This window comes from Anabrus simplex, chromosome 12 (assembly GCF_040414725.1).
Source record: "Anabrus simplex isolate iqAnaSimp1 chromosome 12, ASM4041472v1, whole genome shotgun sequence".
NCBI classification, from domain to species: Eukaryota; Metazoa; Arthropoda; class Insecta; order Orthoptera; family Tettigoniidae; genus Anabrus; species Anabrus simplex.
This window is the reverse complement of record NC_090276.1, coordinates 38717638-38734586: the sequence shown is the minus strand read 5'-3', so window position 1 is coordinate 38734586 and position 16949 is coordinate 38717638. Positions and strand designations below refer to the sequence as shown.

Genomic DNA, 16949 nt, shown 5'->3' with positions numbered 1-16949 from the left:
CTGTCAGACTACACCAAATTCTTGAGGGGAAAGGGTTAAAATCTCTGCACTGACTGGGAATTGAACCTGGACGTTTGGAGCATGTAATTCTAGACTAGCTTTAAATGCCATACACATTTCAGATTTTACACAAAGTTAACTAATGGTAGTAATCATTGTTTAAATGGGACCTAAAACTAAATAACCATCCTTTTACAAGGCTTCCTACTCACCTCTTAACTGCTCTTTGTTGGAGAGCAAATTTTATGATGGAAGACGTGAACACTTGTTTGGGATCAAGGGTCTTTCTTTTTGAAGGAGTTTTCTTTGGAGTGTTAGTCACATTAAGAGCACTGAATTTATCCCACAAGACTTCCAGCGAGGCTTCGATCTTTGTAGTTTCTGCTCCACGGACCACTGCTCTTCCATAACAGTCAATGGCAGCGCTGAAGTCTCCACGAGCTTCTTCAAGAGCAGCTAAACACTCCCAATACTGAGGCATATTGGTAATACCTTTGTTGGCTCGTCGGATCAGAACGAGCCACTCATCACACTGATCTCTCGGGTAGCCCTGCAACAAGAATTATTATCTCTATATAACAGAAGGTAAAGTATATAAAACTAAAAATAGGACAAACACAATGACAGGTCAGGAAGGAAACTGCATTCGTCACATTAACACATTGACTGTGCTGCAATTCACAAATATTTTTTATTATTTCACTCTCTATAGAGCAGAACGCAGCCGTGAAGGTGGTTTCGTGTCTTCGACTGCGCAGAGAGAGACAGAAGTATGAGGTGCGGTGATGCCAATTTGGGTACCCATAACAGCACGAAAGTGTAAACATTATTTCATCCAGATATATCTTTAATTCCAAAGCAATGACCTATATTAAAAGTTTTCTGAAAGTCCAAATTAATTCTAACCTCAAGAAAGTGTTGTGGGAAATTTTCGAGATATTAAGATATTAACGGGCAGTTTCAATGCCGAAGGATATTTGCCGTTTTTATACATATCAAATATTGTTGTACGCAGAACATTTTTATTGAAATCCTCGACGTCCGTCACTGGCTTCTTCCTCTTAGGGTCCTTCCCTGACGACCTGAACACTGCATTTTTTCCCCCCGTAACTTGTTTTACCCTCTGTACTGTTCGCTGGCCGATACCAAATACAGTAGACAATACGCGACACTTCTGGATTTAGCCTTGTTAAAATGGGAGACAAGTCGCAAGTGGCGCTCCTAGTGGCTCGACCTGAACATTTGAGCTAAATTCAAATATCAATGGAAATGTATATACGGAAATGGATTAATAAATTACGTCTAGAAAGAAAGTGTTACTAAGATATTAACTTCAAAGTTGCTAAAGCAATTCTGGATAAATGAATGAAAAATTATTTAACAGGTTATTATTTAAAAACTGAAATTAGACATACAATCGAGATGTGAAATGGACTGCTGTGAAAAGGCTTGATCTTTCAATTATGCTTTACATTTTTAGCTTTAGAATTCCTGCCTGAACGTTCACGGCTAGACTTTTCTTTTTTCTCATTTAAAAGCATTGTATCATCATATTAAAACACTTCTCAACAGAAATATCGGCACATTCCTTACACGTATGATTCAATGAATTTACATTTAAGAGCTGGACAATTTTCTTTTTAACTTGAAGCCTACGAACAGAAAGAAAATCTATAAATTTAGCCTCAAAAACATTCAAACTTTCCCTATAAGCAATACTTGCCATAATGCCATTACATTAGGGTAAAGCAAATTTGCATCATCGTATTGTTTCAACAAAATATGTACATTTCTTAAATCGCCAATATTTTCTTCAGTGCTTGACAACGCATTACAGCATTCCAAATGGGGTAACATGGAATGCAACCAGCCACACTCATATGCATATGTATTTTCCTGAATTAAATCAAACCCACAGATCACACGTACAACAACACATTGGTATTGAAGGTTAAATTTTAAGCCAGTTAAAATATCGGTCGAGCAGGTCAGAAGATTATGAAGTACTATAAAAATCTCTTTGCCACTGGAAGAATATATATGCAAACACAATATTAATTACAATTTCTTGTCACGAGGGAAACTGAAGAAGACCACACATTCTTCTCTACTTCATAGTTACTTCAGCCAAACACAGCATATACCTTTCCCCTCATGTTAAGGAGATATCAAGGAATAACACACGCTACTAAATTTTGTCAACCCACTGAAAACGCATAAATAACACCAAAAACTTCACACACAAATACACGTGCTCCTATGACAGAATCAGTAGTTCTCAGGTCAATCCGCTAGAGAGAGCTCTAACAGCTGTCCCTTGATATCTCGCTGAGTGTCGCATATTGTCTTTACTGTATTTGCTGATACCACACGCGAGTGATGTCTTCTTTTGATGCGTGGCAACATCGCGGTCCTCACCTTCCCCGCCAGTGAACACCTGCTGCTACATGCTTACAAAATACACATACACTCTAAATACTATTTCCCTCGCCTGTCGATGCAATACTTGCCTTTTTGCTCTTTCTGGATCCATCATACACACGCAAATAATTCCCTAAATTCGTTGATTGTGATATTTACAAATAAAACTCGAAACATTCAATCGTGACACGCAAAAACATGCACCTCTTACTGAAATGATTCTATTGGTTCAGCGGAAAACACGTCATTATCCTTGATATCTATGCCTATACTACAAAGCGTGCGAACATTACTGCGCACCCCTCTTCAAACCGCCTTCCCGGCTGTGTTCTACTCTAGTATTCTAGATCCTTGTGCTGTTCAGGAAGATCCTTTTGTGTGAAGACTGCAGCATGTGAAAATGTGGAGTTTATGTTTATTACTGTCCTTTTGAGTTTCTTCTTGTCCTGTCTTGCTGTCTGTTGTTTCAAATCACATCGAGTCTGATGATATTTCAAGAACGAAACAAGTCATCCTATTTTCATTAAGTTGATTATACTGTTACTGTACATTTTCTTGTTCAGGTAGTTTATGTATTTATTACTCAAATATTAGTTTTTGAAGAAACTGAAGAATCTAACAGCAATAAATTATCTTTACTATCACTTTAGCCGTCCTCCGCTTCTCTACCTAATATCCGAGCCCATTCTTCTCCCAGGTGACTGTTCTTCATTCACTTCACAAGACCCCACCACCAAAGTCTGTTTATATAGCCAGCTTCATCCATCAAGTTGATGCAGAACATAGCTTTTATCTCCTCATTTCAACCACCCCCCAAGCCATTGTTACCATGTTTGTATCTGCAATCATTCTCGCGACATTCATGCTTGTACGTTGAAGTATTTTAAGGAATTAATAATTTATAGCAAAGGTCTTGGGATGAAATTGCTGCACCTCGGCGTCTATGGAATCCTTAAAAATAGTTAGTGGGATGTAAAACCATCTGCGGCAGAGTAAAATTCAATTTTAATGCAAGGTCTCAAATTTCATCACGTAAATAACAAATTTGTTTGTTTATTAATCTTCTTCGCCTCAGTTACTCCCTTACGCTTGCCTCAATGAAGCCTAATCACACAATCTTGTAAGTTCTGCTGAGAATTCTTTTTATGTGCAATTCCATAATAGGCATTGGGCTTCTCACAGAATCAATTGTGGGTCAGTCCGGTATTATTTGAAGGTGCTCATATACGTCAGCCTCGTGTCAGTAGATTTACGGCGCGTAAAAATTCATGCAGGATAAAATTCTGGTACCTCGGCGTCTCCGAAAACCGTAATAGTAGTTAGTGGGATATAAAGCTAGTACGATTAATAATATTGCTGGCTTTACGCCTCACTAAATACTTTTAAACGGTTTCCGGAGATGCCGCAATTTTGTCCGCAGGATTTTTTTACATGCCGGGAAATTTAATAATACAGTGGAACTTCAATTTTCCGTTTTTGGAGGGACCATGGACAAAAAACGTAACCACAGGAAAACGGAAAATCCAGGAATGAATGAACCATCAACAATTAAGCTAAACATCACAAAAATGGAATATGTAGGTTATACTTATAATCTTACAAACACCTCTAAACCAAACCACAGCCCCAATGGGCCTTCCACCTACCAAGCGACCGGTGGGGCCTATTCCACAAAAGTATGGTCTTGTACATTACAAGTAAATTCTCTAGTAACTAGTACAAATACCAGAGTTTCTGTTCCACAAAAGAATTTTCTACAGTTGTACTTTACTACTCCATACTTACAAATTACCAGTGAATTTTTATGGGTGTGTTCCACGAAAGTACTAGTACTTGTAACTTACTAGTGAATTGAGAAGTATTCTCTACCAGTGAAAGGACAATAATATATAAATGTACTAGTACTATTTAAATATGCTCATTTCAGAAAAATTTTCATAAATATGTGGTCTAGCAGTAGTGATAGTGATGGTGATCAAAATGAAAACTACTGTCTGTACAGGAAAAGAATAAACTTCTAGTTTAACACTATTTGAATACAATGAATGTTTTAGGTTAAGCACAATACAAGTGGAAGAACTTTTGATAGATATTGGGAATAGATTAAAACATCCTATGAACTGAAATAAATATCTCTCTGCTAAACAACAGTTACTAACAACATTACATTGGCTAGGAAATAGAGGTCAGTACCATGGTATTGCAGATATGCATGGGATGGCAAAATCTTCGGTCTGTGGTAGCTGCAATAAATGATATAAAATTTCCTCGAATTGTTCGTTGGCCTGAAAATACTGAACAAACATGTTTCAAGAAGGACATTCCTGAAATCATTAATGAGCAGAATATCTCTTAAATACATCCAACTTTTCCCCTCAAAAGCTCCATGAGCTTTTCCCATGTCAAATATTGCCATCCAACCATTTATTTTGTCCTGTTTTTTTCAGACTCTCGCTGAATGCACCGAAACGAATATCTTTCCTTCTTTCTATTTCCTTCAAAATGAATAAGTTTCTCTTGACATCATTTTAACAATTCATGCAGAGTTTGCAATTTTGTAACAATTAAGTTTGGCGGCCAAATATCGTTATTAGCGGCATCCGATTCCTAAATGACAGACCAAGGTATGTCAGACTGTCGTGAAACATATGCGAGGATCGCGGAAGAACAGAATGGGTGATAATAACAGAGTAATTTCCTATCATCAAAGAAATAAACTGAAAAATAAAATCGTAGCATTAAGAAATTCACAGGAATATTAGTTCTTTGAATCTTTGCTGCATAAGTTACCTTTAAATACGATATTACGATAAATGACGGAAGCATAACCTAATTCAACGAATGGAATACGAAGATAAACGGCTGATTCATGCTATGACATAGTTTGTTTATTGATATGTCGTCACTTGTAAAACTTGTAACAATTCACTGGTAATGTACAAGAGAATCTTTTGTGAAACAAAAATGTACAACTCCATACATTACAAGAACCCACACTAGTAACTTGTAATGTACAAGACCATACTTTTGTGGAATAGGCCCCTGCTTGGTCTGGAGGCCTGCAAATTACGAGGTGATGCATGGTCACCTGGCTCTCTAGACCGACGTTGCCATCTCACCATTAAAAATCTCCTCAATTAAAGGTAATCGTGGAATGAGTGAACCTGGAACCAGCCCTCATATCCAGGTAAAAATGCCTGACCTGGTCAGGAATCGATCCCGGGCCCTCCGGGTGAGAGGCAGGCAAGTTAGACCATGCAGCCGGCTTCAAACATTCATTACCGGTACGCGTCTTAAAAATCTCAAAACTTTACATTCAGTTTTACCGGGAAAACTTCCGCCAGTTTCCTCTGAAAACTTCTTTCTGTTCAGCAATTTTGATCAGCCAAACTCTTTGAAAAATCTAATACCCGCAACGCCAAGCCAAACAACAATCAACCACAAGTAGTATTTAATTCTCTATCTCTGATCTTATAAAATAAAGCACATTAGATACAAAAACGCCCAACATGATGGCGAAATCACTTTTTCTTAACCTTCCATTGTAATTTGGTCACCGTTCGTAGTCAGTTTATGGAAATCGTGTACAGCGTAAATTAGGCCTACATAGACTTTTAAAGGTTATGATGAACCCGAGAATGTGGTTTCGAATGTAAGTATCGATCCTCAAGTTCTCGAATTAATTTTATTCAGTTCTGCCAGTCACTAATCACAATCAAATTGGGAAGAGAAAAAAATATCATTAACTCTTCCGAAATTATGCTTATTCGCGACCTTGACTCAGCTGGAAAGCGTGCTCGCTGCACAAGTCCGTATGACTGCGAAATGATACAAAGTTTTTAAATGCAATGTGCGCAAAAAAACTGCAATTTTTATAACATTTTAACACAACAACGTGAAATTTCCAGTCTTATATTGGGACCAAAACAGTAACAGGCAATACCAAAACCTCCCATGACTTTACGTACAGTATAGTAAGGTGCAACATCTGTTCTGGTCTACAACATTATCGCTTACGATAATATTAAAATACTAAATTTGTGTTACTTAAGAAGGAGCAGTTTCGATTACTGCCTGAAAGCCCAGTGACTTTACAGTGTCCTGAGGGAAGTGCCGAAAACCTGTCCGGCGGTACACTGTTAAAAAAAGTAACCCTGGACATAGGGCTAATGCAGACGTGTTGCAAATACAAACATTTGACGAAACTCCTTCCGTTTTCAAGTAGAGCTGCCAAAATGCGCTCCGTCTCCTTCCAATTATTGTGGACACACTCTGCTTCATGATTTCCGAAGATTTTCTAAACAATACCACCCGAACGCGATGCTAAGAGGGTCCCTTCTGCAAGTTCACCGCCAATCGCTTTTCCAGTACGGTACTTCCTCAAATTACCGCAATGACGGGACGTTAACACCAAGATCCGTAAGAATGCTGTAGCCATCCTTTCGTGGGACAGTTTCTTGAAAAACGTGTGATCCGAGGATTAAGCGTTGATGGGACTGAAATTTCTGGACGGTTGATCTGGGAAAACGTTTCTTCAAGGAACGGATAATGCAGGATTTTAACAACGTGATTTCATTAGGATGCTTGTGGGACATTGTAATTTGAACGAATAATACGGGAAAACGTAGTTTCCGGGAACGTATAATCAAGGTTCTACTGTACTGGCCTTACGTCCCACTAACTACTTTTACGGTTTTCGGAGACGCTGAGGTGCCGGAATTTAGCCCCGCACAAGTTCATTGGCGTGCCAGTAAATCTACCAACATGAGGATGACATATTTGAACACCATGAAATACTGCCGGATTGAGCCAGGCAAGTTGGGGTCAGAAGACCAGCACCTAAACTGTCTGAGCCACTCAGTCAGGCACCGGTAAAGTTAATGACACAGGGCTGATGTGTCCAAGCACCTTCAAAGACGACTGGATTGAGCCAGCGCCTTAACAGTCATAGTCACTCAGCCCGGCTATGTGTATACCAAGCATGGAAAATTAGGAAAGGACAGTAACACGAAGAATATTGTAACGTGTTGGCGGGATAAATAAATGAATAAATGACTACAGAACCTGGTAGCAACCTATTTCTAAGATTTATTAACTAAGCATTGCATTTACACACACACACACACACACACACACACACACACACACACACACACACACACACACACACACTCGCGCGCGCGTTAGCTGAAATTACAACTTACGCAAGTACACTCACACGGTTCACGCTCTCTCAGTTTCTCATTTTCCATCTACAATGACGCATACACACAGAGTCATCGATTATGTACACTAACTCACTCAGCCACATTCGCTAGCGCTGTCGCAGTCCACAGCCTACACGCCTGTCTCGCAGCTCGGGATAGTATCCGCTGTTCACTCAATCCGCCGAACCCCGCTCGCAGTCCGCACACGTCGGCACCCAGTGTTCCCTTCGCGCTGCTCCAGAACACTCCAGGTTCTCCTCCAGCAGCCAGCCTCAAGGGACACGAGAGACACACACACACACACACACACGCGCGCGCGCATCAGGAAAATAGGAACGACCCCTTGGCTGCAACAGGCAGATGCTCCATTTGCCTCTCCCAGGCCATCACTGACTGCGCTCCAGCGAACTCGATCTCGCTCTCACTCACTCTTACTCACTAACTCACTGACCGCAGGCAGGTCGTTCCTCTCTTATATAACTACGCTGGCCCTTCTAGAATCGTCCGGATGTTCGATGGATCCAGGAACGTCGCGAGATGGAACACTCCAGATTAATAATAATAATAATAATGTTATTTACTTTACGGCCCACTAACTACTCTTTTACGGTTTTTGGAGATGCCGGAATTTAGTCCCGCAGGAGTTCTTTTACGTGCCAGTAAATCTACCGACACGAGGCTCACGTATTTGAGCACCTTCAAATACCACCGGACTGAGCCAGGATCGAACCTGCCAAGTTGGGGTCAGAAGGCCAGCGCCTTAACTGTCTGAGCCACTCAGCCCGACCACTCCAGATGGCCCAGCTCTGTGACTGAGCAAAGCATACAAACTGGAGATCCCGGAATGCTGTAGGAATTCAGTGTTTGGTACGTTGTCTCGGACAAGATCTGGAAGACCTGACTAAGACAGCAAAGCTGTTCATTATTTTCTCTTATCTGGCAAGGGTACTCCAGATCTTGCTCTTGCTGCTGTAAAGAAGTGAGCTGATGACACATTCATTGTAGACCCATATTTTAATATTTACTGTCAGCAGTTTGCACGTCAACACTCCGCTCTTCAGTCTGGATGTAACGTTTATAACCTGGGTGGTTCAGTTAATGATCTCCGCGTCAATTTTAATTAATACTAAAATTAATTGCAGAGCCTCCATGGTTCAGGCGGCAGTGCACCGGCTTCTCACTGCTGGCTTTCGTGATTCAAAACCCGGTCACTCGTGAGATTTGTGCTGACAAAAATGGAGGCGGGAGAAGTTTTCCTGCGAGTACTCTTGTTTTACCTGTCATCTTTCATTCCAGCAACACTCTCCAGTGTCATTTCATTTGTCAGTCATTAATCACTTTCCCAGAGGAGTGCAACAGTCTTCGGCAACCAGCACAATTTCTACCCTTGTTGCTAGATGGAGGCTTCATTCATTCTATTCCATTCCTTACCCGTAGAATGGCTGGAAATAGGCTGCAGATTTTCACTGAAGTAACTATTAATGGACCGAAAAATGCCATAAAAAGATTTGTTTCTAATTTATCAAACTCTTGCCTGGTCTGAGCTCAACAAGCATTGGTCAAGTTAAGCCCAAACCCAACCCACGGGCAGGGCTAGGCCTTGGTCCCAGCCTGTAAAGACATCTAGTATGCAGTCATATTCAGTGAAATAATTTCTACAATCAGAGCGGGGTATTGGCAAAAATGGGCACTGTATAGGTTTTCAAATGTGGTGCACTACGTTAGTAGCCTGAAGGTAAAGAAGATAATGGCAGAGATGCCAATTTTCAAGAAAGGTAATTTGTAATGCAGCAGTTAGGCCACCGGCGGCAGCGGCGGGAGGGGGAACCGCCAGATTCATGAGGCTGCCACATAAACTTATGACATGGAAATGCCGTAACGTAAAATTGGGAGAGTTTCAGATTGATCATGTTGCTATGGATAAAGATCATAAAGAAATTTATAATGTCAGAGTCCTCCGTGGGGTAGACATTGACTCAGATCATTATATCTCAAAAATAAAAATCAAGTTAACACCAAAAAGGAAACACAAACATAATCATCTCAAAGCAAGGAGTAATTATGATCCCAGTTACTTAATAAATAATAAAATATATTTAGAGAGATACAAAACACCTTTAAATGACAAACTAGAGACGATGATCAACAAACTTAAAACCATAGCTGAAGAAATCGCTCCAATTAAAAGGAGAAAGAAACATGCGTGGTGGAACGGGGAATATTACAAAGCAATTCAATAAAGCCACAAGGCATGGTTAAATGATCAACAGAGGAAAACAGAAAAATCTCGAGAAGAACTAATTAATGCCACAAGACGAACAGCTGAAGAAATTAGGACAATTAAAAGGAATTATCAAAAGGAAATGTTTAACACTATAGAGGAAACATAAATTCAATGAGCATAAAACAAGAGACTATTACAAAACATCCAAGCAATATCAATCTAAGTTTACCCCTCCCACACTTATGTTGAGAAATAAAAATGGAAAAATGGCACACAATAATTAAGATAATGCTAACATCCTTGCAGAATACTTTAAAGAGTTACTTAATTGTGAGGATCCTGTGGAACATTTAGAATTTGACCCTAATCAAAAAAATAAAACTCCATTACAAAAGATTATAAAAGTAAACTCGTGTCCTCATCCCGAGGTGGTGCAGCTCTTTTGAGGCACACCCCCATTGGAGGTGAGCTGCATGTACCATTTGGACCACATACCAGCCCTCCTGCCAGTATTAAATTTCTGGCAGTACCGGGAATCGAACCCAGGCCTACGAGGACGGCAGCTAATAACACTAACCGTTACGCTACGAAGGCGGACACAAAAGATTATACCACCAGTTTACAATGAAGTGAAAACAGCAATGAATGCACTTAAAAACTACAAAGCAGCAGGAGAGAATCAAATAGTAGCAGAAATATGGAAGAATGCTAATGATCAGACTATTCAAAACCTACATAAATACATCATTGATATTTGGAACACGGAGAAGCTTCCCGAGGAAAGGAATAAAGCGATAATCCACCCGCTGTATAAGAAAGGTGATCGCTCCGATCCAAATAATTATCGGGTTATATCCTTGCTTGATATTACATACAAGATTTTATCCAAGATTATATACAATAGAATCCAAGAACAACTCGACCAAGAACTTGGAGAATATCAGAGAGGATTTCGACCAGGTAGAAGATGTCCAGATCAAATCATTAGTTTAAAATGGATAATGAAGCACCACAGAGTTCGAAGTAAGGGTCTAGTCATCACGTTTGTAGATTTAAAAAAAAGCATACTACAGTATTCAGCGTGAATCATTATTAAAAAGCCTTAAAGAATTTGGCTTACACCAAAAACTTGTTAACCTCATTAGTATGACTTAAAAATACGAAGTCAAAAGTTAAATTTAGAGGTGAATTATCAGAATCATTCACTATAAGAACTGGACTTCGACAAGGAGACGGACTTTTACCATTGTTATTTAATTGTGCATTGGAGAAGGTTATGCGTAAATGGAACAAGAAATGCCAACCAACTATCAAGATCGGTAGAAATATTAAACTCAAAACTCAACTGCCTTGCTTTTGCGGACGATTTAGCATTACTTGCAAATACAGTAAAAGAGGCTAAATTTCAAATTGAACAACTAGAAAAAAAAAAAAAAATTACAAATTTCATTTGAAAAAACAGAAACGATACCGACTTTTAAAGTTGATTTACCAGTTATTCAACTGAACAGTAATAAAGAGATTAAAATTGTTCGGAAATTCAAATATCTTGGGGAAATAACATGGAACACAAATGAAAAAGAAGCATAGAACACAGAACAACTAAATTTAAACAGGCACAACGACGTATCTGGCCAACCTATAAAAAAAAAACTCTTTCAATAAACGCTAAGCTGAAACACTATAATTCCATAGTTAAACCAGAGGCAACGTACGCTAGTGAAACTTTATTCAAATTAAATGTAAAATCTACAACACACACATTACAGAAAACTGATAGAAAAATTCTTAGAACAATTATTAATAAAAAACACCAAGTTAATGGACAGTGGAGATTGTTGCCTAACATTGTCTATCATGAAGGTGAATCAATAATATCTACAATGCGTAAAAGAAGAATTTCCTTTTTCTGTCACATATCAAGATTACCAGACACCAGGATACTGAAACAACTATTTGATTTTTTTAAAAAATAAAATCAATAATAATTGGTTCAAAGAAGTTCAGGATGATTTGGAAGAATTGGGTATAACTCGGCAACAAATCAAAGACAGAAAAGAGAAGAGGATTTGGAAGAACAAAAGTATAAGTCTCAAACTAAAAACAGTTGAACGGAAACAATATACTACATTGGACACAAAAAGGGCTTCCAGGTTGGAGAGGATGAGAAAGTTCTGGGAGAAGAAAAAGAAGAAATTAACTCAAATGCATTGATGTAAGTGCTCCAATGTGGGCGTAACATATGTAAATAATAATAATAATAATAATAATAATAATAATAATAATAATAATTAATACTGCTCTGTTCACGTATATCGAAGACACTGTTCATGTAGGTTATGTACTAGCAAATTTCCTGCGATCAGCAATAAAGAATGTACAACTGTAACCTTGTAAATAATACTCTCGGATAAATCTAGCTTCTCAGAAAGTGACTTAGCAATGTTATGAAAGAGTCGCCTACTTATTCCAGCTCACTTACTGGATGTTCCCTGTCAATTGCTTGTCAAAAGCACACTCAATTCGTCCGGAAATCTCACTTGCAAAGTTTAATTATTCACAAGCGTTATTTCCTTAAATAGATTTGAGGTAGTTACAATTGTGGTTAACCCTGGAGAGGGCACGTCACTGTCTTTTTGACCAGATTCGGAGAAAAATGTTAATAGTTCTTAACGTAGCAGGCTGCTAACTTCCATCCCCTCAGTACCTTATACTGGACTCGTCCACTATCAGAGTACGTAAACAATTCACCTCTCGTGCTCCTCAGTTTCAGTCTAGTGCCTTGCTTGACAGACCCGATCTGAAACTCCTGGCGCGCCCCATGAGACATGCGTGTTTATGAGTTACGTTTTACTTTACTTTTTCAGTTAATATACCAAGAATGTGTCAGTTTTGTTTAATTTTTTGTGTAAAATAGTGCCTTCGTCTATAGTGAAGTCCTACGTATCATGGATTGAAACAGGGTACAAGAATTAAAATACAAAATCTTAGTTTAAGAACAAGTCGTACATCGAAAAATTTTTAAAATTATGTTAGTGTAGTTTTCAGAATGCCATATAACAATTTTCTTAGGCTGATAATGGCAATTAAAAGAAATAAGTTTCATAATGATAGATCCGTATTGAACTGTGATTACAATAGAGTAAAATAATATATTATTATTGGTCCACCTTTTCAATACAAAATGAAAATTACATAGGGACTAGTTTCGACCTAGTAATAGGTCATCATCAGCCTGAAGTAAGTCAAAGATCGAAGAAAACATAAACAATGTAAACACAAGTACAGTCTCTTTAAAGGTACATACCAAGTGGGAAGTTGAGTAGAGATATATGAAAAATAATAACGCATCCAAATTGACGAAGCACTGAGCGGAATTTATGTAAAGTTCGGTGCGCCGTATATTATAAAAGACCACTGTGCACTAAATGATGCAATAAAGAAGAATAGTAGGTTGAATGCTGGCTTCTTCTTAGCTGTTGTATAATCGAAGAAATTTACGTAACCACAATTTAAGTATAGTTGCCGAAACCGGTCCCAATAATGAGATTAAATAAATATGTGACGTATTAATAACTTTACAACTTTGTAGTAATGAATAGGTGGAACCAGTTACCCATATTTCTTAATGTAAATCTTGATTCAATACAGACAAAAAAGGAAATTTTTGGCATTAAAAAAAAAAAAACCCACCTTGGTGTAATATTGCGCCAGCATTGCATACATATCTATTGGTGTGGCAGAAGCGTGCTGTTCTACATAGAGTAATGCCATTTCAAGGGTATTTGCAGCATTTGCGTGTGACAACTATGACATTTCTGCTCAAAGATTTACTATGCTAGCTCCTCTGTCTCGCCACTAAGCTATGTTGCCTTGTGGCAAAGTTGTATATTACACTTTCTTTAAAAGGATACTCTGAACATTTACGAATCCAAAAAGACCACTGCCCCAATTACTTTGGATGACGTGAGTTTTACTGCACTCAGCAGCAAAAAAAAATAGAAATTAACCAAACTTCAGGTCCCCTTAATCACAATTAAAAATATCAACAGAAAACTTACCAGTTGGATCAATTTGTACAGGTCTCCAAGTGTCTCAGGAATGAATAATTCTTTGGTATCAACATTTTCTTTCTCTTGACTTTCAGCAGACTTCACCTCATCCAACAGCGGTGAAGAGTGTGGAGTGGAGGTCGTAACAGTTTCATTCAGAGAAATGGCAGCTAATGGAGATCTCTGTATGGGTGACACAGCCTCTGTCTCCATTTTGGTTTCACCAGACGACTCGCTCGCAGATTCTAAAGTCATAGTTTCATTGAGGTTCACAGGAGTCTCAGGAGTCTGTGGAGCTGTAGACGAAACCTTTGATGGCAGCGGTGTTCGTGGTCTGTGAAGACTGAAACGTGGCTGGCTCATGGATTTGGCATGGATGCCAAAACAGTTCAGATGATGATAGTTATCAAGAGATTTACCACGTTTTGATAACCAGTCGACAAGCCTCTTCCTGAAATAGTTTAATAGACAAATTACCATCCCCCAAAACATCCAATTGCAACAATTAAGACATGAAATCATAGCCAACATCCACTGCAGTTGTGTGATTGAAACATGTAGTGCTAAACTATAACAGCAAGCTTAAGTGGCTTGCTGAATGAAGACAAAATATTTTAAGTTATAACTGATATCAAACCACGTATTGATGAAGAGGATGCAATGCATTTTGAAAGGACTACCAGGTAACAATATGAAAGTAAGGCTGAGGAATGTGATGCTTCTTTGGCCTGTTTGCTGTAAAAGAAAGTAAAATATAATTCTACCATTTCCCACCCATTGCCATTCCAATATGCTATTGGTTAGCAAACACAGAATTCGGTGCACAGTTACTGTAACATTACATTTCATTTTTTTGGATACAAATATTTTGGTGACAGAAAATATATATACTTTTTATATTTGCATTGTTTTGTTCTCAAGCTGCACTTGGTAGAAATATGTTATACATTATTTTAGACAGATGATTTCATGGCCCATATTAAAGATGTACCTTTTGGGTTTTCACTGTATGAAAAAAAACAACATTGACTTTTCATGAAAAATGTGTCCTGCATTCTTGAAAGAAAAACTCATCCAACAAAAACTACAACTGTTGAGAACAAGTCTCCACATCTTCATTCACTATCGTCTTGAAATAAATAGGCTCTTGTCTCATGGACCCCAGTCCTGTATCACTTTCTTCTTAAACCCTGATAAGATTAGGTGTTCCCCACCTTCTTCAGGAGGGAGGGCATTGATGCTCATTAGGGGTCACAACAGAGCTTCAGTCTGTGTGAAAAGTGCAGGAATAGAAGAAAGCTAGATAAATACAGGAAAAGGGAGGAGAGGTAGGAAATCAAGTTTTACAAGATTAGGAACACAACATTCTTGTTTTGCTGTGCCATGGTTTACCTTTTCATCTCTTGCAATAGCTCTCTTCCCACTCTGATATGATTTTTTAAGTAAAGGAAAAGAATAAACAGATAATATTATATTGACCTATTGGGTTCTTTTAAACTTGTGTGTGTCTGGTGTTCTTAGTTTTTGACCACCTGCGTTCATCTTTATCTTTTCGTAAATTTATCTGGCATCCTTATCCTACACTTCTATAATCAAGACCTAACGTCAATGAAAATGGCAGTTCAATGAAGGTTGTACTTGGTCCTCCAGAGGTAGCTAGGAAGTAGAAATGAGCTCGATGGGGAATGAGAAGAAATACCGTATTTACTCTAATTATCCCAATTTTAGGAAGCCTCATTTTGGAAAAAATGAAATTAAGTAAAATTGCTTCTATCAAAAGAGTAAAGTAGGCATAAACACATATTTCATATCACTCCGCGAGGTCCACGCGGTCTTTACACAAATATGAACGTGTAACTTTACTGATATCGTTGCTTTGCTTGAACATATTTGAGATGATATAAACACATTATCACTGCTGTAAAATATATTTCCCATGAAAATTAGCAAGTAGGCCTAGGTATTTCATTAATCTGAACTTGCAATAGGCTCGATTCCCTGTAGATTGGAAGATTCATTGTCTCTTGCATCATTAGAATCCACTCTCAACCCATATGTGCCCACTGTCGACATATGTCGACGTTAATATCTGAATATTGTCGATCTTATGATGGTAAACCGGAAGAATATTTTTGAGGTGCATCGTTTACAGTTCATTGTTTGATACTTAAGGCACAGCACGAAAACAAGAAACACTCGATTTCGCGTCTTACTGCATCGCCGCGTATGAAATAGCATTCCGCATACGCTCAAGAGGATGACGCTTCCGTTGCGGTGAGCAATATTTCCTTATAATATTGTTACAGTTGAAAGTAAGATTGGACTGTTGTGTTAAACGTAATAACGAAACGCGCCTTTAACACATTTAGAATTCATTTATGGTTGATTTATAATTGATTTTGTCTAGCAGAGCACAAAACTTCCACGTCGACATGTCGACAGTGGGCACGAATGGGATTGCCTCAGTACTGATATAGAATTTTTATGTCTTCTCAGATTGACCGTCGAGCAGATCCTAAGCATCCTGGAGGAATCACAAGACATCCTACATGCTAATATATACATAGAACCTCGTGAAAATGCTTTCCATAGTGACAGAGATAATGATGATGATGAGTCATGTGGAAATATAAACAGACTCTCTGGTAATCAACTCTGGGCTGGTGCTGAACTAGTGTGTACAAAAATTAGTGAACTTTAGCGTTTGACCGCAAAGGGCAAAGAGGAATATTTAGACCCTCTCGGCTTCACACGGTACATTGTTAGGGTATATATCCGATCTTGTGTCGCTACGCGTCCTAACGCAGGAAGACCGAGTACGAAAGTATCTTCACGCGTTGCCAGAAGTGAGTTTCGATGGGGTATCCCACTATCTCGAAACAAGAGAGAAGCACGTGCAGTGCGCTCAATGTGGTAAATCTGCCAGTAAACAGTGAAAAAATGTAACGTTGGCTGCCACGTCCTTTGCTTCGAGGCATTTTGCTCACGCTAAACCAGACTGGATGACGAAAAGCAGAATGTAACCTCAAAAAGCAGACTAAATTG

General features: G+C 38.6%; 1 protein-coding gene across 1 annotated transcript in view; it reads right to left on the bottom strand.

The window, feature by feature from the left end:
* The window catches only part of LOC136884556 (uncharacterized), a 92866-nt gene that overhangs the window by 13273 nt on the left and 62644 nt on the right, over positions 1–16949 (bottom strand). The window contains exons 7-8 of the mRNA XM_067156812.2: positions 13914–14355; positions 213–550 (exon numbers count right to left, since the gene is read on the bottom strand). Coding sequence (XP_067012913.2) covers positions 213–550; positions 13914–14355 — 780 coding nt within the window. The remainder of the gene's footprint in view (positions 1–212; positions 551–13913; positions 14356–16949) is intronic.